This window comes from Pseudoliparis swirei, chromosome 11 (genome assembly GCF_029220125.1).
Source record: "Pseudoliparis swirei isolate HS2019 ecotype Mariana Trench chromosome 11, NWPU_hadal_v1, whole genome shotgun sequence".
In the NCBI taxonomy this organism is placed as follows: domain Eukaryota; kingdom Metazoa; phylum Chordata; class Actinopteri; order Perciformes; family Liparidae; genus Pseudoliparis; species Pseudoliparis swirei.
This window is the reverse complement of record NC_079398.1, coordinates 18,589,377-18,611,259: the sequence shown is the minus strand read 5'-3', so window position 1 is coordinate 18,611,259 and position 21,883 is coordinate 18,589,377. Positions and strand designations below refer to the sequence as shown.

The 21,883-nt window shown below is 44.7% G+C and overlaps 1 protein-coding gene across 1 annotated transcript; it reads right to left on the bottom strand.

The window, feature by feature from the left end:
* Positions 1-2,117: 2,117 nt before the first annotated feature.
* Positions 2,118-21,240, bottom strand: crip2 (cysteine-rich protein 2). Its single transcript, XM_056425811.1, has 8 exons — positions 21,123-21,240; positions 11,904-11,998; positions 6,814-6,871; positions 6,151-6,282; positions 4,063-4,131; positions 3,856-3,950; positions 3,308-3,365; positions 2,118-3,099 (listed from the first exon to the last, which is right to left on the bottom strand). Exons 1-8 carry the CDS (start codon positions 21,163-21,165, stop codon positions 3,032-3,034), a joined length of 618 nt encoding a protein of 205 aa, XP_056281786.1. The 5' UTR covers positions 21,166-21,240; the 3' UTR covers positions 2,118-3,031.
* Positions 21,241-21,883: the final 643 nt, after the last annotated feature.

Below are 21,883 nucleotides of genomic sequence, written 5' to 3'. Positions count from 1 at the left end.
TTGGAAAACATCCTAAGTGATATGTAAATGTCTTATGACGAGCTCGTCCCAATAAGAGTAATTTAATTACAATAATGCGTTCGGCATGGTCAACTGAATGGGAAAGTAAAGAGTCTCTTGGCAGCTTGCCTTCCACCTGAATGGGACTGGTTCCAGACTGGAGCCGGATATTAAGCTAACGTGAATCCAGACTGGAGCCGGATATTAAGCTAACGTGAATCCAGACTGGAGCCGGATATTAAGCTAACGTGAATCCAGACTGGAGCCGGATATTAAGCTAACGTGAATCCAGACTGGAGCCGGATATTAAGCTAACGTGAATCCAGACTGGAGCTGAATATTAAGCTAACGTGAATCCAGACATGAGCTGAATATTAAGCTAACATGAATCCAGAGAATGTAATTATGAGTGTACGACGTGTTTTATCATCCAAGTCGTAAAATTCCGATAATACGTGGTTGCCTCACATCAGCCACAGGCTACATGCATGTAAAATTGTATTGTGTTCTCAGTGCACCGTGTATATATTAAATATGACAACAAGAATTCTGTAATCATACAACTGTCTTTCTCATTATCCCTTCCATCCGAGATGACGTGAAATCACATCTCAAGATGTTGTTTGAGGTTTAAAGACTTGAAATCATCTCATTTAACATCAAATGTAACCCACAATTGTTCTCTTTATGAATACGGCGAGACACGGTGCGATGAAGGTGACCTCCGTGGCCTCCCAACGCGGCGGCCCCCGGTTCTGGTCGCTCCGCGGAAGCCTTCAGGACCGTCTGGTGGACGGGTTGAGTCCACGGCCCCCATACGCACGTCTCTATCAGGGAAGAGCCGGATAGAGACATGAAGTGAGACACAAACTCTCTCACTCCCCCTCAATGAGGAAATGAGGAAACGAGGAAACGGTCCAAAGGAAAAACTGAAAAGACACTGGGAGGAATATGGATTTCCCCCTCATGGGTCCAGAGCTGTGTGTATGGAGCACACGACGTAAGAGACGAGCTTTCTCCACATTCAGCGTGTTTCCATGGAAGTCGTGGTGTCTACATTTTTGCCGGCAACAGATGGCTTCAACTGGCGGTGTGTGTGTGTGTGTGTGTGTGTGTGTGTGTGAGTGATTTGATGCCATATATACTGACGTCTGTCCGTTTTTACACTCTTTTACCTGTAGGCCGGACCCACCTTCCTGTTCCCGGTGACGTGAAGTGAACGGCGTGCAGCAGCCGCCAACGTCTTAGATATTCGTGGAATGAGAAACGGGGAGATCGGTTTCGGCCCCGGAGGAACTGAGCGTGCTTCAGTTGTTGTTCCTTTAGGTTTCAGTGCAGCGTCAGACAAAAGCACGCTGATCCAGTTTTACAGCCCCCCCCCCCCCCCCCACCCCTACTGTCTAAGGCACTTACAGGTGGACACAATGAAGATAATAATAGTAATCCAACAATAACACAAAAGAGTAATAACAGTGTGTGTGTCTCTGTGTTTCAACGTATAGATGTAAGAATCAGAAGTCAGTCAATGGCAGATCAGATGAACTTACAGTACCAGTCAAAAGTTTGGGGTCACCGAGACAAGTTGGTGTTTCCCATGAGAACTCACACTTTTATTAATCAAATGAATTTAAAAAATGAATATAAAATATATGTGCGGATGTGTTATTTACTGTGGTTTTTTCTAATAAAAAAAAAAAAGTTGGTCTGTTTTTGTTGTTTTCATAAATAAACCAGTTGGAGTATTTCACCGTATAATGCATACAAAAAGTACATAAATACTAAATAAAGCGTGACAGATGACACCTGCTGTCTATGAAACACCTCGTGCAGCTTTAAAGCTTCCCGATATGTATTTCTGCCTCATGAAACTCGCCTCGTCAGATACGAGATGAAACAAACTAAAAGGTTCACCTCCCTTTTCTTTCATGAGAAACGTACTTCCTCTGCACTCTGAAGTGGTTTATGGTATTCAGTCAGACTGGGCGTGAACATTAAACACATAGCTACTATAATGTACCTTTTTATTAGATAATAAACCCACAAACACACACAACATGTCCTGTTTGATTATTGCAATTCATGAACAGATAGATGGAGTTAAAAGAAACAACAAAGCCTCAGATGAAGAGTTTCTGTTTATTGGATGGACAACAGGTAGGAGACAAACAATAATACTCGATGCACATCCTCTCAGATGACTTGTCTGCAGTGTTTCTACTCGCTAAGCTGCTGTCAATAACAACAAGACTTTAAATAGTGCGTCATCTCTCGGAAAAAAGTAACAGCAGAGATCTCGATGGTAGAGATTTATACAGCTTACGTCGCCTCGTTTGACCTTTAACCTTAATTCACTCGAGGACTCCATATGAAGCTATAAATACACGTTGCTGTTCCTCCCGTCGCCCACATTCTGCCTCATTAATACAATAAACATGTCATTTATTAAGTTATTTAGCGCATTATCCAGATTTTGACATTAAACAGTTTGAAAAGCCTGTAACAGTCCCCTAAGAGATCAACCCTCCCACCTTTTTCTACAATATGTTGGGGCTTTAAAATATAATGTTATACATCAGGAATGTTGTCCGGGCAGAATGCAAAATATGGCATTTTATTAGTTTATTAAATACAGATTTATTGGCACCGTGCTACCTGAGCACCACATGCAGCAGCAGCGGCCTCCAAGATAAAAAAAAAAAAAAGTAAGCTCTGGTTGTCAACTCTACCCACAATGCACCTCCCCAAAAACCTGAGAATCGCATCTCTCGTCAAACCAAAACATACGTCATCTCAAATAAACAGACATCCCACCGCAACATTTAAAGATAAGACCTTCGTACAAATGATAAAGAGTATTTGTAGCAACCTGTGGGAGATACATCTATAAAATCAGCCGGGGGACGAGGGTCAGCATGAAGGGAAAAGGATCCGAGAGGCGGGAGGAAGAAGAACAGGCGACGAATAATAATAATACTGCGGTTGGCGGTCAGCGGTGTGAAGAGGGGGGTGAAGCTGAGGGGGACAAACGGGTTCAAGGCTGGGTCACTGCACTGGGCTCCTTCTCATAGATGTAGCTGCCAACACCGCCGGTGTTCACGCCTGGACAAACCACAAGGGGGCGAGACAAGAGGGCGTCAGGGGGGGTAAACATAGGGGGGGGGGGCGGTGCAGCAGGAGAGGAGGCAAACAACAACACATTCGAGGGGGTAGAGTGACTCTGGGGTGACTTCTTGAGTGAGTGCTCAAGACATTCTGTTTCAAGTGTAGCTGATAAATGGGCGGGTGGACAGCGCCCCCTAGCGGTTACCTTTGGGCCCGAAGAGAACGGCGTAGCACGGCTTGTGGCAGTAGGGCTGGCCGTCGTGCTGCAGAGGGGACGACAACGTGAGCACAGAGGAGAGACACCGAGTACGTCACGTTCACTGGGACTTTATTCATGACATCAATTCAGTGGAAATTTTAATCTCTTCTTTTATTTTTGTATGTTTTCTTTTTTCTGATAATTGTTGTTTTTCTCATCCTTTGGAAAATGATATATTTGTTAGCAAATGTTATATAATGTTTATATATATATATAATTGTATATATATATATTTATCATTTTATATATAATTATATATATATATATTTTGATATCTATATAATTGTCAAAATGTGTAAATTCAATTAGCTGTTTTTATGTCTTTATGCTCCGTATTTAAACATGACACGAGGGGCAGGACTTTAGAAACGCCTCTAAATATAATGCAGTCCATCACAAACACAGACCTCAATGCTCAAACATAGAACTACATGTACATCATGAGAGTATTCTCTCTCTCTCTCTCTCCCTCTAGTCGTTCTCTCTCTCCTCACCTCCGCGTGGCTGCCAGGAGCCAGAGTCTTGCTGCACCTCTCGCAGCGCAGGCAGGGTCGATGCCAGTCCTTACCCAGGGACGTCACCTTCTCGGCTGTTGTGACAAAACACAAGACGCACGCCCGTGAGACACCGTGGCGACCGCGCGCAAGTGCACACCTTTTTTTTTTTTAAACCTTTATTTTGTGTTGTGTGAAACTACTCACCGAAATACACCTTCTTTTTGCATCGGGGACACAAGTTGGCCTCTCCGGAGAAGGTGGTAATGCCAGCAGCTGAAACACACACACACACGCACACGCACACACACACACATATTACAATATTGGAAAGGCAAAGCTTCATTAAATGACCACTAATATTTCCACTTGTAAAAAGACAGTTTACTAGTAAAGGGGTATGAAAAAGACAAAGTAATAAACAGCTTTTATATTTTTCCAAGATGTAATTATTGAGAACAAAGAATAATATTGCAAATGTGTTATGGTCTTCCATGTTAAAACAATATTAATATTCACTGGTGAATGTTGAGTGGACGTGTAGTGTTGTGCTGCCGCCTGCAGGGGGCGCCAAAGAGGCAAATACAAGGGATTAGTTTTATTCTAATAATGAAACCACCTTTACATAACATTACCAGTGGCGGCTCGTCCATAGGGGGCGCTAGTGCGCCGCCCCTCTTAAAATTTGGAGATGAAAAAAAAAGAAGAAGAAGAAAAAAAAAAATCCTGTCAAAAAACATTATATGCCAAATCATTTAAATAGTAAATATACCGTGTTAACGCGCTAAATGTGTGTGGGAGACCGTAAGCCCCTGTCAACAACCACTTAAGTTCATGTGAAAAAATATAATATATCGCCATTATCACGGAGAGAAGCCCCTCCCCTTTTTCGAGGCGCTGCTCTAACGTGTGTGTACGGCATCGAGAAAACATTTCAGTCGTTTTGGCAATGACCGGCTTCACATTGGCGGATGAAACCGGGAATCTTGGTGCGCACAAATGTGCGCACGCGATTGGATTATTCGGCAGATCAGAGACCCGTATGTTCCCTCAGCCCATAGAGCAGTGTTGCCAGGTCCGCGGTTTTCCTGCGGAATCGGGCCACTTTGAAGTGTTGCGCGGTTGAATTTGTTGTCCTTGGTTCGGTAGACCTATTTTGCATGCAAATTACATGAATATCTTTAAATAAAAATCCATATTTTAAATGAAATAATTTATTCATACCCAAATCCTACCAAACTGACTCCAGATCAGCACATACACACATTTTATTTATGATAATATACTGTATCTAATTACACAAGGCCATTTTAGGACCTAGGTGAAATAACTTGAGGGAAAACTGCTTTTAATGCTGGCAAACTAAACATATGTTGTTACTTTGTAGATATTACAATACATTTGGCAATGATAGCAATGCTGTTGGACTTTAAAAGCAGTGTATATGGTTTGGCACGGGCATTTTTTGTTTTGTTTGCCAACTTGAAAGAGAGGCGGGCTAAATTTCTTTACAAGTAGTGGGGCCAATGTACAATGTGATGCATCTCTTTCTGAATCCAATGTTTCGTTTGTTTCGTTGTTGTGGACAGTGTTGAGCACTGTGTTCTTGAAATAAAGCTTTGTTACAATATTCTACTCAAAACCTCTTTTCTTCTCATTGTGGAGTGCTATTTAAACTGCGCCGCCCAACTGCGCCCCCCCAAAAAAAAAAATCACCAGCCGCCACTGAACATTACATATCTTTTTGCAGACTCTTCACCGTCACGTAACACTTTATAAAAGCACAAACATTCAAACCTACGTAACCAACACAAACTAAATTTAACAAACTATAAAAAGCATATCTAATGTAACTAAAAGCAAAACTTTTATATAATTTTAAAAAGTCGAAATGCAAGTCTTAACCTGCATCTACCCGTCTCTCCTCTTTCTATTCAATTAAGTAAACTTTTTTTTTAATTATCTGGTGAGCGGTTTCACACATTGAAATGTTTTGAATCAACAACAAAAGTAAGTAGAAAACTGCACATCGGAGAGAAATTGAAAAACACCTAAGATGAGATGATTTTGTTCCTGCTGACACACACACGCACGCACGCACACACATACACACACACGAGCCTGAGAAAATCCTCCTCAAGTCCCAAAAGCCTTTGTGTTGTCGGCGTTCTCATCAGAGTCAGCAGCAGCTTTCCTTCCGACCCAAAGCCCCACCATGTGGCTCTTCTCCCATTCAAACACTCGCTGACGGAGCTGCACTTCCCAGTACGCCCAGTAGGAGCACCTCTCACTCACCTTTGGATGCCGGCTTCGGGGCGAACACTCGCTTCTCCTCGGCTTTGGGGGCTGAGTCCCCGCTGGCGTGTGACGGGTTGCTGTTGGCGGGAGCGTCGTAGACGTAAGAGCCGGCGCCGCCGATGTTCACACCTTAAAAGATGAGAGGGGGGAACAATATGAGACTTCAAAAAGAAAAAACGTTACTTGACATGTGGCATTCAGATCTACAATAAAATACTAATTTGCGATGTGGGAATAGTAGAAAATAAACAACCCATTATAACTCATCACTAACTCAATCAATACATTCATACATGCTCCACTAAATACATGTATTAATTAATAGATACAAGCTTAAATAAATCAACAAATCAATATTCCACTCAGAATTATAACGAAATAATATATTCATAGAAACATTGATTATTCATTTAATTTATTTGTGAATGCACTTCAGGTTTTATTATCTTTATAAAAACGTTTATTATTTGAATATGTATTTATTTACATACCAACTTATCCAATGTATTAGGTATACTATGGAGTATACTGAAATATAACCAGAGCAACATCACCTTTACCTGTAGCCTCACAACTACACGTGTATAATTGCATCAATAAAGTGGCGACAATGTGTGTTTATTCATAAATATGTTGTTTTTGTATCTACGTGCAGTTCACCTTTCGGCCCAAAGAGGGCAGCATAGCACGGTTTGTGGCAGTAGGGCCGGCCATCGTGCTGCGGGAGAGACAGAAAAATTAGTGTTAAATTTTTTTAACATATGATGCAAAAGTGAAAATGAAATTTTTCACACTTTGATTTTCTGACATCCTATTTTGGGGTTTTGGAGAAGAGATTGGTCCAAAAAAACAAGCGTGGCCTTCTCCCGCAATGTCAACACATAATAATGGCGCTGTGCAGGAGGAGACCTCGAGGGGTCAGTGCGAGAGATGGCTTGCTGCTGATGCATGCTGGGTAATGTGGCGGTCGAGTGCAGGAGGCGTGTGACTGGGTCCAGAGCCCGATGGCCATAGAAAGAGAAGAAACCGAGCGAACGCCACAGGCAAGACGCAAGGCCCCTTGGGTGACATCACGGAGGGGGACATTACCCACAATGCCTTTGGCCACTTGAGCTCCTTTTTTTTTTTATCAAAAGAAAAAAGGATTGCTTTCTCATTATTTAAATAATGCATTAACCATGACCGGATCAGCTTCTGGTACTCGACTCTCACACTTCCTGTTTGACATTCATGAGGTCCAGGCCGGTCTGGCTGTGACTCAGCCCTGATGACTCTCACAGATACACACACACACACACACACAGGCCTCCATTGTGAGGGTATGTCAGCGCTCTGCTGTGCGGCAGCGCTCCAGCTGCGGAGGCAGAACCCTGAAGATGGATTCTCCAAGCCGCTGCTCAGCCCGCTGCCTCCACACATCGCCACATAGAGAATGTGCGTTAACCATCTTTTTATTTTCTGACCTCATTTTACATCTCAATGCCCCATCGCTCCATCGCCCCATCACTTCGACCTCGAATCGCTCACTTTGCTACGATGGAGACCAGAGACTAGAGACAGACCAGAGACTAGAGACTAGAGACAGACCAGAGACTAGAGACAGACCAGAGACTAGAGACTAGAGACAGACCAGAGACTAGAGACAGACCAGAGACTAGAGACAGACCAGAGACTAGAGACAGACCAGAGACCAGAGACTAGAGACAGACCAGAGACTAGAGACAGACCAGAGACTAGAGACTAGAGACAGACCAGAGACTAGAGACTAGAGACAGACCAGAGACAGACCAGAGACTAGAGACTAGAGACAGACCAGAGACTAGAGACAGACCAGAGACCAGAGACTAGAGACAGACCAGAGACTAGAGACTAGAGACAGACCAGAGACTAGAGACTAGAGACAGACCAGAGACTAGAGACTAGAGACAGACCAGAGACAGACCAGAGACTAGAGACAGACCAGAGACTAGAGACAGACCAGAGACTAGAGACTAGAGACAGACCAGAGACTAGAGACAGACTAGAGACTAGAGACAGACCAGAGACTAGAGACTAGAGACAGGACCAGAGACTAGAGACAGGACCAGAGACTAGAGGCAGGACCAGAGACTAGAGACAGACCAGAGACAGACCAGAGACTAGAGACTAGAGACAGACCAGAGACTAGAGACAGACCAGAGACTAGAGACTAGAGACAGACCAGAGACTAGAGACAGACCAGAGACCAGAGACTAGAGGCAGGACCAGAGAGACTAGAGGCAGGACCAGAGACAGGACCAGAGACTAGAGACAGGACCAGAGACTAGAGGCAGGACCAGAGACTAGAGGCAGGACCAGAGACTAGAGACTAGAGACAGACCAGAGACTAGAGACTAGAGACAGACCAGAGACTAGAGACAGACCAGAGACTAGACAGACCAGAGACTAGAGACTAGAGACAGACCAGAGACTAGAGACTAGAGACAGGACCAGAGACTAGAGACAGGACCAGAGACTAGAGGCAGGACCAGAGACTAGAGACAGACTAGAGACTAGAGACAGACCAGAGACTAGACAGACCAGAGACTAGAGACAGACCAGAGACTAGAGACAGACCAGAGACTAGAGACAGACCAGAGACTAGAGACTAGAGACAGACAAGAGAGCAGACACTAGAAACCACAGACCAGAGACAAACAATGAGACCAGAGACAGACCAGAGCCTAGAGACCAGATAAAGACTAGAGACTAGCTACCAGAGACCGACTCCAGACTCCAGACTACAGACCAGAGACCAGAGAGGAGATGGATTCATTTGGACCCTCAGTATCTATATTCAGAATAAAGGTTCATCTTTTAGAAGAGATGCTTTCAGAGTTATATCTGTGAACCTGAAGGTCGTTTTTCCTTCTCCAGTTTGGGTGCATTATATTTTGTAGAGGCCTGAAGACGAAGGCGGCAGCTTCTCGTCCTTTTCTTTAAACCGTTGCTCATGAGTCTGACGACCTTATGACAGTCACGGCATCGTTTTGCGAGACATTTCAGATTCATCTTCACGCATTCATAAAAATAAACTTCCCAAACACTTTCCCCATTTTAACTTGAAGTTCCTCAACGATGTCAGAAAGTCGCTCGGCCATTTAGTTTCCAGTGCGGCTCTCTTTAGGGTCAACGTTGGAGACCCGTCACCTCGTCTTCTCAAGCCTGGCTCTCTGCCACCGGCCTCGGGAAGCTGCTGCCCTCATTCGGTGCCCCCCCCCCTTCACTCCTTTTAAAGAGGCAGTCAGTATTTCTTTAAGGGTCGTAAACTTTTGCATTCCGGACCTCGAGATGACATCAAACCACAATCCCCTTTTTTTTGTCTCCATGCTTTTAAATTATTTGTTTGTTTTATATACGTAACGTCTCTCAGCCTCACTCTGTTTCCATGACGATGATGAAGTATTGAGTTTTGTTTTGTTTTTTGCCTCCTAAAGTCAGGCTCGTGGCACGTACTGCAGCAGCCCCGGGCGTGAGAGAGAGAGAGAGAGAGGGAGAGAGGGAGAGGGAGAGAGATACAGAGATAGGGAGAGAGAAAGAGAGAGACAGACAGACACAGAGAGAGACAGGGAGAGACGGAGAGAGAGACACAGAGAGGGAGAGAGATACAGAGATAGGGAGACAGAGAGAGAGAGAGAGGGACAGAGAGATACAGAGATAGGGAGAGAGACAGGGAGAGACAAAGAGAGAGAGAGACAGAGAGAGGGAGAAAGAGGGAGAGAGAGGCAAAGAGACACATAGAGAGGGAGAGAGAGACAGAGAGACAGAGAGAGGGAGAGAGACATAGAGAGGGAGAAAGAGAGAGACATAGAGAGGGAGACGGAGAGAGAGACGGAGAGACAGAGAGAGGGAGAGAGACATAGAGAGGGAGAAAGAGAGAGACATAGAGAGGGAGACGGAGAGAGAGACGGAGAGACAGAGAGAGGGAGAGAGACACAGGGAGAGAGACATAGAGAGGGAGAAAGAGAGAGACGGAGAGAGGGAGACAGAGAGGCAAAGAGACACAGAGAGAGGGAGAAAGAGAGAGACGGAGAAAGAGAGAGAGACGGAGAGAGGGAGAGAGAGAGAGACGGAGAAAGAGAGAGATGGAGAGAGGGAGAAAGAGAGACGGAGAAAGAGAGAGACGGAGAGAGGGAGAGACGGAGAAAGGGACAGACAGACACAGAGAGAGACGGAAAGATAGAGAGAGATTGTGTGACAACTGTAATCGTGCAGACATTAAACAGCGTCCTTTGGGGAAATTGCTTTAGTGTACAAAGACGCTGAGATCACATCCTGTGATGAAGAGAGGGAGACTCGCCCACTGGGTGAGGATTGAACCGTTGGCTGGGTCATGAAAGAGGGGGAAGGGGAGAGGGGGTCCATCTTATGTTGAGACGTGTGATTATGCAACAGAGAGGAAGAAAAGGCACGTAGGAAAGTTATGTGCGGTGAAGGGAGAGAACTTCATGCCTCTACACACCAGCTTAAACATAAATAAACGACATCAGGGAAAAGTTCAACAAACTAAAACTGACCACCAGCGGATCGTCTCATTGGTGCTCACATTTTGGGGGAATTTTCTGACCTCCGTACGGTACCATGACAGGAGTCACAAACAATACAATTACCTTTAATGAAACAATTATGAACAATCCGGGGAAATCCAGAGAAACTAGAAAGAAGCTTGGGTACTAGCATGCTAGCGGTTAGCTCGAAAGCTACAATAGTTCACAAACTCGCCCCGTTTGCACCCAGTGTGATATTTTCTATAACTTGTAGTGAGAACTATAACTATTCATCGCTTTAAAACACTGAAACAAACAAAAACAGCGAGTTATTAATCGTGGATTAACTGTGAAACACCATCTCTCAATAAGTCAATACGAAGCACTGGCTTCCCCTTTTTCAGATGTCGCAACGAGTCACTGAACTGTAAAAAAAACAACTGTAAATGGCACAGAGTTCATTGACCTTTGACCTCCTGTGTGACCGACACTGGACTGAAAGACAACACAACGAAAGTAGAACACGTATTAACAGAGAAGAATCCCTTATGTGGAGGACACAGCACAGCACAGCACAACACACACACACACACACACACACACACACACACACACACACACACACACACACACACACACACACACACACACACACACACACACACACACACACACACACACACACACACACACACACACACACACACACACACACACACACAATTACTAGTTGGACTGTTCCAGAGGACGGAGCGGTACAATCTCATTTAAGTTATTAACCTTTTGGGTTTTTGGACTGTTATTCAGGAAGAACAGCGTTCGAAGACGTCACTAATGTTTGTTTTTATTATTGTAAAGGTTTTTTGGACTAAACGACGAATGCAAATTAAAAAAACGACATAATTACATTTAATTGCTAATGAAAATGATTATTAGTTGCAAGCGATGGAAATATTGAGATATTTTAACTATGTAAAAATACTACTTCAGTAAAACTACGTATAATTAAAGCAGAATAGCACCGCTGATGGTTTATACATTGTTGGAATATAATTACCGATGCAATACGACGCGAGAAACACATTTAACGGACGTAATTTCATTTCTACCGAGATCACACGCGTGAAATCTTAATCTTAAAAGAGTAACTTCTGAAATAAATGTCCGGTCGGGGATCAGAAAGAGGAGAACAATATGAATACAAAGACATGCAATGGGGTCGAGGGTCACCGGCGTCTCACTGACCTCAGCGTGGCCTCCGGCGGTCAGCAGCTTGTTGCAGCGGTCACACTTGAGACACAACTTGTGCCAGTCCTTCCCCAGTGACGCCACCTTCTCAGCTGCACATGAAGAGACAGAAGAGACACAGTCACGTATAACAAAGCAGCACTGGGGGGGGGGGGGGGGGGGGGCACGGGGACACACACCGACCAATCGGTTGTGTCACACTCGTTTCAAGATCGCTCGAGTCGTGACGTCGCGCTGCAGAATAATCATCAGCTTGTGCGTCTCTGTGCCCTCGGAGAATCCTGTCCTGGGGCGGGGGGTGGGTACTGGGAACGCCTGTGCACCACCACAGGATGCGGCGATGATGTCATTGAGGGATAGACGGACAGTGGTGCGAGTCCCCGTCCAGCTGGAGCATCATGGAGGGGGAGGGGGGGGGGTTCCCACATCCAACACCCAACCCAGATCCTTTGTCTCACTCCTCCTCCCCTCCAGTTTAGAGTCGACCCATCCTGCTGCAGACGCCCCATCAACCCCATTTCCGTCCCCTCTCTCTCTCTCTCTCTCTCCCAGACAAGTTTCCAAAAATAAACCTCTGCCGCGGCCACAATGGACACTGAGGAGTCGTGCAGGCAGCGGAGGAAACACCTTCTGTTATCGGGCGGATGCTGGAGTCTGGTTTCCTACATCACCCCACAGTCAAAGGGTACTGCATGTGGACCACTAGAACCTGTAAGAGGTTAAGGTCCTGGGTCAGCATCAGAGATCTGAAGAGGTAATTAACCAACGTGTGCAAAACAAAAGCAAAATTAAGACTAAATAAGGACGTCATGGAGAGGATTAAACAGGAATGTCGTAGCTTCCGGCATTCCTTTCATTTTCTGACTTTTAAAAAACAATCCAACTGTTATCTTCAATACCTTGAGGAAAAAACACAACAAAAATCTATTTTCCGACCGTTCCTTTTATGGATGTGTAATTTCTGTGAATTCTTTTCACCTTTGACCTTCATTCAATCATACATTTAAAGTTGATTCGATGTTCCGGGCATTGTGTGTGTGGAAAATGCTTTAAGAGATCCAGCTGCTCTCTGCAGAGGTTTCCATTTACTCCCCATCAATTATAAAAACACCGAGATGAATTACTAGTAACGAGGCCCCGGAGGCCCCGGAGGATCGCGTGCACGACCTCCCATCGACGCTGGAGAGGAATGCCGACGCAGCGGAAATGTGACATCGCTCTTCAAGAGACTTTTATTCAAAGAAGAAGAAGAAAAGAGAAGACTGTAAATCACTCTTCATCCATGACTTAGTTGTTTGTATTCAAAGTGAAAACGGAGAGAGAGAAGATCAAACCACTTTCTCACTGTAGAACAGACCCCAGTGTTAAAGGGCAGCTGTTATAGATGGATAGAGATAGATAGATATATACTTTATTAATCCCCAAGGGGAAATTTGTCGTCCCCTTGGAAGAGGGGGGAGACCCGTCTGTGTGCACCACGTAATCCAGATGTTTATCACCCCACCAGCGAGTCCTCATCATCCTGCGTCGCACTGCATTGCCTCCATTGATGAAATAAAGCCGCGTGCATTTAGAGCGACACGTCACCGGCATGCAGAGAAGGAAATGAGAAGTGGCCGACGGAGAGTTCTCCGTCTTCCTTAAGTAGTAAACGTGTTCCCCTCTTACCTCATCGAGGCAACCTCAAAGGGACGTCTCTCCGGATGTTGGCGTCCACGAGGATGTGCCAATTCCTTTATCTCGCACTCAAAAGCTCACAAACAAACAAAAAGGATTCCCCTCGGGGTTCAATGCAAACTAAAGAGTTTGAATCACTTCTTGTTGACTCTTAACCCTTGTGTTGCCTTAGGGTCATTTTGACCAGAATCAATATTACACCCTCCCCCCGCCTTTGGGTCATTTTGACCCGATTCAATGTTTCACCCTCCTGTTACCTTTATATTTACTAACATATTTTACCCTTTGGGTTCAATTTGACGCCAGCAATTAAAACCTCCAGAAAATTATTAGAATTAATATTGTTTTCCAAGTTTAAGTGTGAGGCACTTTATGTTTGTTTGTTGACTACCGAAAGAACACCGACATTAAACATTGAATGGGGTCAAATTAATCCTAAGGCGGGGGGAGGGTGTAATATTGATTCGGGTCAAAATGACCCTAAGGCAACACAAGGGTTAAAAAGCAGCAAAGAAATCAAAGAAACCACAAGTTACATATATTTAATGCACGTGTGACCTTGGCTCTACTTATTCACTGTTGAATAGAAAATGACAGAAATGTCAATTTCTCAGCTGCCCCATTTTCTTTCTTTTTAATAAACAATATAAAAAGTTTATTTTAGGTTGTACGGATCCAGTAATGTATTGTTTATCTTGATTCACAGTACGGTGCTGCGGCAGGAACCCTGAGCTCCAGGTGAGGAGAGGACTCCAAAAGGATGAACGGCTCACAGGTCGTGACCACATGCCCTACCTGCGTCGCCGTAAGCCGCTTAACTTCATTTGTGAAGCTCCCCGGTCTCCGATTGCTTTGTCAAAATGGTTTGAATCCCACAGACGGCCGGCCGCTGACTCCTCCCCTTCTGCGTGACTCGGTGTTTACGATTTATTGCTCGTTTCACCGATGTTGCCCAACATTAATTGGGAGGAAGAGAGGCTCCGAGGGGGGTCTTTGTGCCGTGAAGCATAAGAGTGCCGAAGCTCTGCTCGGAAATTACGGGGGGGAAAAAGAACGGAAGGAAAAAAAAAATGATTTGATTCGACGGCCAACGAAAGAGGCGTCGGCGGCAGGAAATTAAAGGTGCAACATCTCGCCTGAACACTGAGCCGTTCAAGGCGCTTTCACGTAACTGGAAATAAAGTATTAAAGTAGCACATGGCTTTCTGATTTAATAAGGTCTGACACATCTACACTATATAAAAGCGCCATGTTCGACGTTGAACATCTGGAAAAAGACCATAACCAATAAAAAGGCAACGTTTTCCATCACTTGGGTCGACGTTGATTTTGAAAAAGAAATTTGCTTTTTCTCCTGTTCTGATGATAAGTTATCCATAATATCAGCCCATAAGATAAATATGTATTGAAAGACAACAAACAAACAAAAGGGCAGTCATCAGGAATCCGTAATGTAACTTTATCCCCTAGAAATTAAGAGTCTAATGCAAGGGGTAAAAACAGCAATTTAGGATCGAGACTCAGTGAGCAGATGAGACGGATTCAAGCCGGTTAAATTAAATAAATTTTGCTGTTTCTGTGATTCACTTCCACTTCTTATTAAGACAAACAGATTACGCCCCCGATGCACAGCATGTAAGAGGAGCAGCAAAACACTCTAATTGGACAGAACATTGAGGAACAGCACTTTAACGACGGGTCTTCAGAGGGGAAAACATTAACAGCCAATTCCTCCCGAGGACTTAATTATGGTGGCGTAATTATCAACAGAGGCAGCTGCACCCAAAGCCAGAAGGACGTTCAACCTTTTCTGTGTTTCTTAAGGCCTAAAAAGTCGAAACTGATGAACGAGCCACTAGTACAAGCACTGAACAACATCTATACAGCTGAACTCCCAGCATGCAACATGGCAGGGGGGGTGGACTCTCTTTATCACTCAATAATTAGATTGGGGTCAAATCTGCATCAACAGCAGAGGCTGCTCGTCTGGTTGTTTCATGGCGTCAAGGCCTTTTCACGAATATACTTATAAATAATATAAGTAATTGATATATAGCCAAAGCTACTGCAAGGTAGTCCACAAGTTTAGCTTTTTTTAATGCTATTTTAAGGCTTTTGAATGAGTGCGAGTTCCCTCAAGTAAACAAGTCACCCAGTGTACTGCATATTTCTAAAAGCTTTTATTGTGAAAGGTAAGAACAAAAGGAGGTCTGAGCTGCCCTTTTCAGGTTGAAAGGAGAAATCAAGTTTGCCTTCTTCAGAATATACTGTATATATATATTTATAATATAACATATATTTATAATATATATATATAATATATAATACAATATATGTATAATATATAATATATATGTATAATATATATATTCTAAATATATATATACATATATATAATAACAAATACCCTTTTTATTGGGGGAAAAACATTTTTTTCTTATTATTATCGTGTCCAATCACATTAAATCATTCATAGCGATCCAATTAACTTCTTCAGATCTTATTTAAAACCCTATTATAGCTGCACACTCAAAAGTTCAGTTGCACTGGGAATGCAGCCCCAAAGATAAAAAACACTTTAACTTTGTTTCACTGGGACGTTAAAGACTGTAATGCAGCACACGGGCCAATAACAGAGTTCTTGGAGTGTAACAACATGTCCGTTGAACCCGGTGGTAACGTGGACCCATCTGTTCAGCTCGTCCTTCAGCCATCAAAAAACACACGGATGAACCAACACACATGGACACGCCGCCTCCTCCTCCTCCTCCTCTTCCTCACTCCCTTCATCCATCAGTGACAGCTGAGTCCACACGGGTGTCTTTTCTGTCACAGCAGTGTGACCACCGCCCACCTGACTGACCGGAGAGGCTCCAGAAGGCAAAGACCCAACACGGGAGCCGCATTGAGGTTAGAAAACGACTCGTATCTCAAGAGGAATGCGAGAAAGGAAAAAACAAGCGGCCTGCATGCGTTTCCTCCTCCGCATCCTCCCTCTATTCTGTTCTCCGGAGGACAAACACCTCCCGACGACCTTTGACCTTTCACCAAACTTACAAAGACAATCGCCATTCAACCTCAAGTGACTTTGAAGGAGTTTTCATCTGGTGCAATAAACAAAAAACTCCTCAACCTACAGCCTTTTGAAGACGGACGGGGACAATGTGTGTACGGTTCTATATATAAATGTTTGAGTTACAGGGTTACATCATTACTCCTAAAATATAAAACAATCCCAATTATTATGCTACAAATCAAAGCCTAAGAGGCAAAGTCAAAGAAATTAGATGTTTACAGCTAAAACTACTTTTTAATTTAATTCATGGATTATTTATTTGCTTAATTCACTAAGTGTAGTCTATAAAATGCCATAACATAGGGACAGATGCTGGCAAGGTGATCTAGTTCATTTTATTTCATGAGCAACTGCAAGGAAAACCTAATATAATTATGTTTAAACTGTGTTTTTTATATCCAGCATGTATGAAAACTCTCACAATTGAGCGTCCCACAGTGGAAATCGTCATTTGATGACTGCAACCAATGATTTCTTTCATTACAGAAGAAATGGGAGGGGATGTTGCTCAAGAGCCACAAGGAAGCCTGGACTTGGATCCGTCGATGGTCGTCAGTTTCCTCCCCGGGCTCCCCACACACACACACACACACACTACCCCCCCTCCCCACTCCCTTTGTGAATAAAAGAGGCCGACATCGTGGCGTAAATGGGCCGCAGTTAACTCGCATCCTGTCTGCGCCGGTCAGAGGAGCCGCGGGGCTGAAAGCACCCTCAACACAACATCTAAATTTGGATTTCCCTTTGAATGTGTAAAGAAAAAGTAACTTACCGGCGGTGTTGGTGCTTTTTAATAATAGTCCCAGATTAATATTCAAAATGACAACTTCTGTCAGAAACTTCCTGTCGCACTGTTTTGATAATGAAGAAGCCCAAAGATGTGATTGGTCCTTGTTTTTTACTGCAGTACTGCAGCTCGGTGCCAGGGTTTAGGCACCAGGGATCCAAAATGTTAAAAATGTCATTGTTTACAATTCAGTAAGCAGTCGGGATCGTGTCTGAAAATCATTGAATTTGTTGTATTTGGTCAAATATCAAATCTGGTTCCAGAAAACACTTTCATGCCGAGCTAGGACACAACCTGCACATGAGTAACGTCAACATATTTTCATTGAATACGGATCTTAAGGACTTTAAGGACTATAACATTAAAGCGTGAGCCATGCGGGTGAACTGGGGACCACTGTGCTCCTCTCTGCGGTTATGCAACAGGTCTTTGTGCTCCCAGGTGAAACGGTTTCACCTGTGTTTAGGGGGGAGGGGGAGGGGGGGGGGGGCTAATGGCGTCTCCATTAGAGGGATCCGATTCATGCCTCAGAAAAGGCAAGACAGGGCCCTCGATGACTGGCGCACAGTAGCTGGCATGGTTACGCAACGGCAGCGACGCAAGAAAAGATGTTGCGTAACCCCGAGGAGGCTCATTCACAGCTCACCGGGCAGCCGGAGGGGGGGGGGGGGGGAGCGGTGGCGCTGACGGAGGAGAGGGGAAAAACAAGGCTTTGTGTGGATGTTTGGGGTAAAAGAGGGAGAAGGAGGAGTGTGGGAAAAGTTATGGTGGAAGCAGCTAACGCGCTAAAGGAGACAGAAAGAGCTTTGTGTGAGGAGAGACGTCGTTGGCCGTTACAACCACGAGGACCTTTGAGAGAGTCCTGATGGAATAAAACAGGGGGGGGGGGACTGGAGCGAGAGAGAGAGAGGGAGGGGGTTGAGAGAGAGACGGGGGGAGGGAGAGAGAGAGGGAGGGGGGAGAGAGGTGGGGGTTGAGAGAGAGGGGTAGGGGGTGAGAGAGAGAGAGAAGGAAGGAGAGAGAGAGAGAGAGATAGAGGGAGAGAGGGAGAGAGACAGAGAGAGAGAGAGAGAGACAGAGAGAGAGGGAGAGAGACAGAGCGAGGGCGGGAGAGAGAGAGAGAGAGCAGAAGCAAAGCGAACAGCAATCAAAAAAACTTGCACTTAGTGGTGATGGAATTGAACCACCACCTCCACTACCGTAAACAGCTGTTCATTAAAGAAGGGAAAATAATAAAAAACAAAATTCTTCCCAGACTGCGTCTCGCCGTGTGACATGAGGTCTTTCTGTCTTCATGAGTCTTGAAAGACTTTCCTGCTACATTCAATATTGGGCACCAGCTGGAGGACCAGGTGGACAACTGCAGGGTGGGCTACGACACCACCAACCACCACCACGAAGACGGAGGAGAAGAAGAAGAAGAAGAAGAAGGAAGAGAATGAAGAAGACGATGCAGAATGAAGGAGGAGGAGGAGGAGAATGAAGAAGGACAAGAAGAAGTTGGAGAATGAAGAAGATGTAGAAGAAGGAGGAGAATGAAGAAGAAGAAGGACAATGAAGAAGAAGAAGAAGGCAGAGGAGATTGAAGAAGAAGGACAAGAAGGAGGAGATTGAAGAAGAAGAAGAAGAAGGGGAATGAAGAAGGAGAAGATTGAAGAGGAAGAAGTAGGAGGAGAATGAAGAAGGACAAGAAGAAGAAGTTGGGAAATGAAGAAGAAGAAGACGAATGATGATGAAGACGAAGGAGGAGGAGAATGAAGAAGAAGAAGAACAAGAAGAACAAGAGGAAGAGGAAAGGGGAGGAAATAGAAGAGAGCATGTTCTGGATGAGGAGCTCATGTCCTGGTGTGGCTCAGGAACATGTCAGCCCTGGTTGGTGGGTCTTTATCCAGCAGGGCCATGGCTACGCATCAGAGAGGAGGAGGAGGAGGAGGAGGAGGAGGAGCAGCGGAGCTCATCCTGAAGTATCCCAACGCATCACTGACATCGTGTTGTTGCTTCGGGCCTCGTCCCCGGGTTCCCAGCCTCCCTTGCAATGACGGAGACTTTTAATATTTGCCATTCACAACCCTCCCCCCACCTCCTCCTCCTCCTCCACCTTCCTCCTCCTCCTCCTCAGGCGTGTGCAGCTCATTCCACCCGCTCATCATCCTCCTCACAGTCCACTCAGCCCAGAGGCGCTCCCTCCACCCAGTGAGACACACCCCGACCCAAAATAGCTCAGTGATTCACAGAAAAGAAAAACCACACACACACACACACACACACACACACACACACACACACACACACACACACACACACACGACTCGCTCGCTGCACAGATTTAAGGCTCCTCCGCACACAAACACACATGAAAAAATGTGCACAGGGAGTGAATTAAATCTGGTTTGCAGACGTTCATTCCACGCCGGCGACTCCCGGGACCCACCGGAGGAGGAGCGGCTGTGCCGGTCGCTCCCGTTACGCAAGAGGACTTCCACGCATTCACGATAATTGATTTTGACCCCTGTGACAGCTCTGAAAAAGGTCAGCGTCGAAGAACTCAAATTATAATTTTTACACGGGGTTACTCGCGGTTGACCGGGACAGCAGGCTCGTTGAAATACGCTCAATATCGTGCGCGGCTTTCGGATTCACAAACAGAGATGGATATTTGTTGGGGGGGGTTAAGCTTCACGACCTACGCGCCTTTAATCCTTCTGCTGTAAACATCTGGTGTCGTAAATAGAGGACGCCATCACCATCCACTCGGTGACTAAGTGGGACTCTTTTCCCCTGCGAGTGAATCTTTGTTTACAAGGATGCAAAAAGATGCATGTGGACATGTTTTCATCTCCCTGACTGACGCAGCATGACGAGTGGGCGATCTCAGCTTATGGCATCGCTGCACTCTTGGCGAGGGCCTCCGAAGAGCCAACTGCCAGGCTCGGATGTTTACCAAACACAACACTTTAAGAAGAAGAACAAATTGAATGAGACACTTTATGCATCTGGTGTTTTGAATGTACGGCACGGCTTTCTCACACGTTATAATAAATAAATAAAGGTAAGTTAGTTGGGATATTTGCTCTCAGGGCTTTTGTTTATATTAAACTCTTTTGCATTTCCTCCCCAAAGTTTGCCTCTGTGAATCAGTTACACTGGCAAAAAAAAAAAAAAGAAGCTTAATCTAAGGAATGTTATGGATTTTTATTTCTGTGAGAAATTATTTGGGAAACACATGGAATGCTTTGCATGTCCTCCCTCACCACTAAGAGCTTAAACCAATATTGACGTTTTTGGAGTCAATATTAGACTGTCAAACATATATATATATTTTTACTTGTATGGGATATCTTGTTAAAAACACACCGGAAGACAGGAAGTGCATGCATATACATTTTAATTGAAAATGAGGCATTTTGTGCAATCGTAAATTCAGAAGCTCGACATCCTAAATGTGTAAAACGTATTATTTCTATTTTTGTTCTTCAATGAAAGGGCATGAACGGCTTTATATCTGCACAGGCACACTATTCATATTCATGCGATGTGTAAATTACGGGACGGTGAACCGTGAACCGTGAACCCCCCCCCCCCCCCCACGTCAAAGAAAAATGATCGATATCACCATAAATGACCCAAAAGTAATTTTAAAAGGTGGGAACAAAAACAAAAGCGGAGAAACACTCACCAAAATACACCGTCTTGTCGCACTTGGGGCACTTTGAAGCCATGTCGCGAGGCCGTGGGTCGAGTGGAAGTGGTCTGTTGTGTCTGTGCGGAGCGGCGGGTCCTGCCTCTCTCTCTCGGTCTCTTCTCTCCCGGAGCAAGTGTCTCTCGCTCTGCTAACAGGAGCCGGGAGCATCCTTTGCATAGCTCCGCCCCCTCCCGGCTCCGTCACAGTAACCGTCCTCGCGTCCGCCTTCAGGTGTCGTGGGAAATGTCACAACTCGACAGTTAACGTCGAGGCTTCTTGTCCAGTTGCTTGTTTTAACGGGGTTTCGTCTTCTTAATGTCTGCCTGTTAGGAATAGTATTGTTGTGGAAGTGTCCAGCAAACAAATAGCAGACATTCAAGAAGAAGAAGAACACAATTAAATCGTATTCAAGTTGCTTTAGCTCTTTAGCTCGTAGCTATTTAGCTAGTTCCGGTTGTATTTGATGGGAGAAGTAGCTTCAACTAACAAACTGAATTTTCTACTCTGAATATTTTGAGCAGACTTTACAAACATGCTTGTCTCGGGGGAACAAACCCAACAAGCTCTGTTAAATTTCATATTAGTTTAATATTAATTAAGTTGAAATTAAACTGACAATATGACTCAAGCAGCAAATGACCATCCTCAACGTCATGAAGGTGGTGGTATTCATGCCTAACTACAGCTGTAAAGTGTAGTCATTGAGAGAAGTTGTAAAAACCAAACATATTCTACAACATAATTAGTTTCAAGCA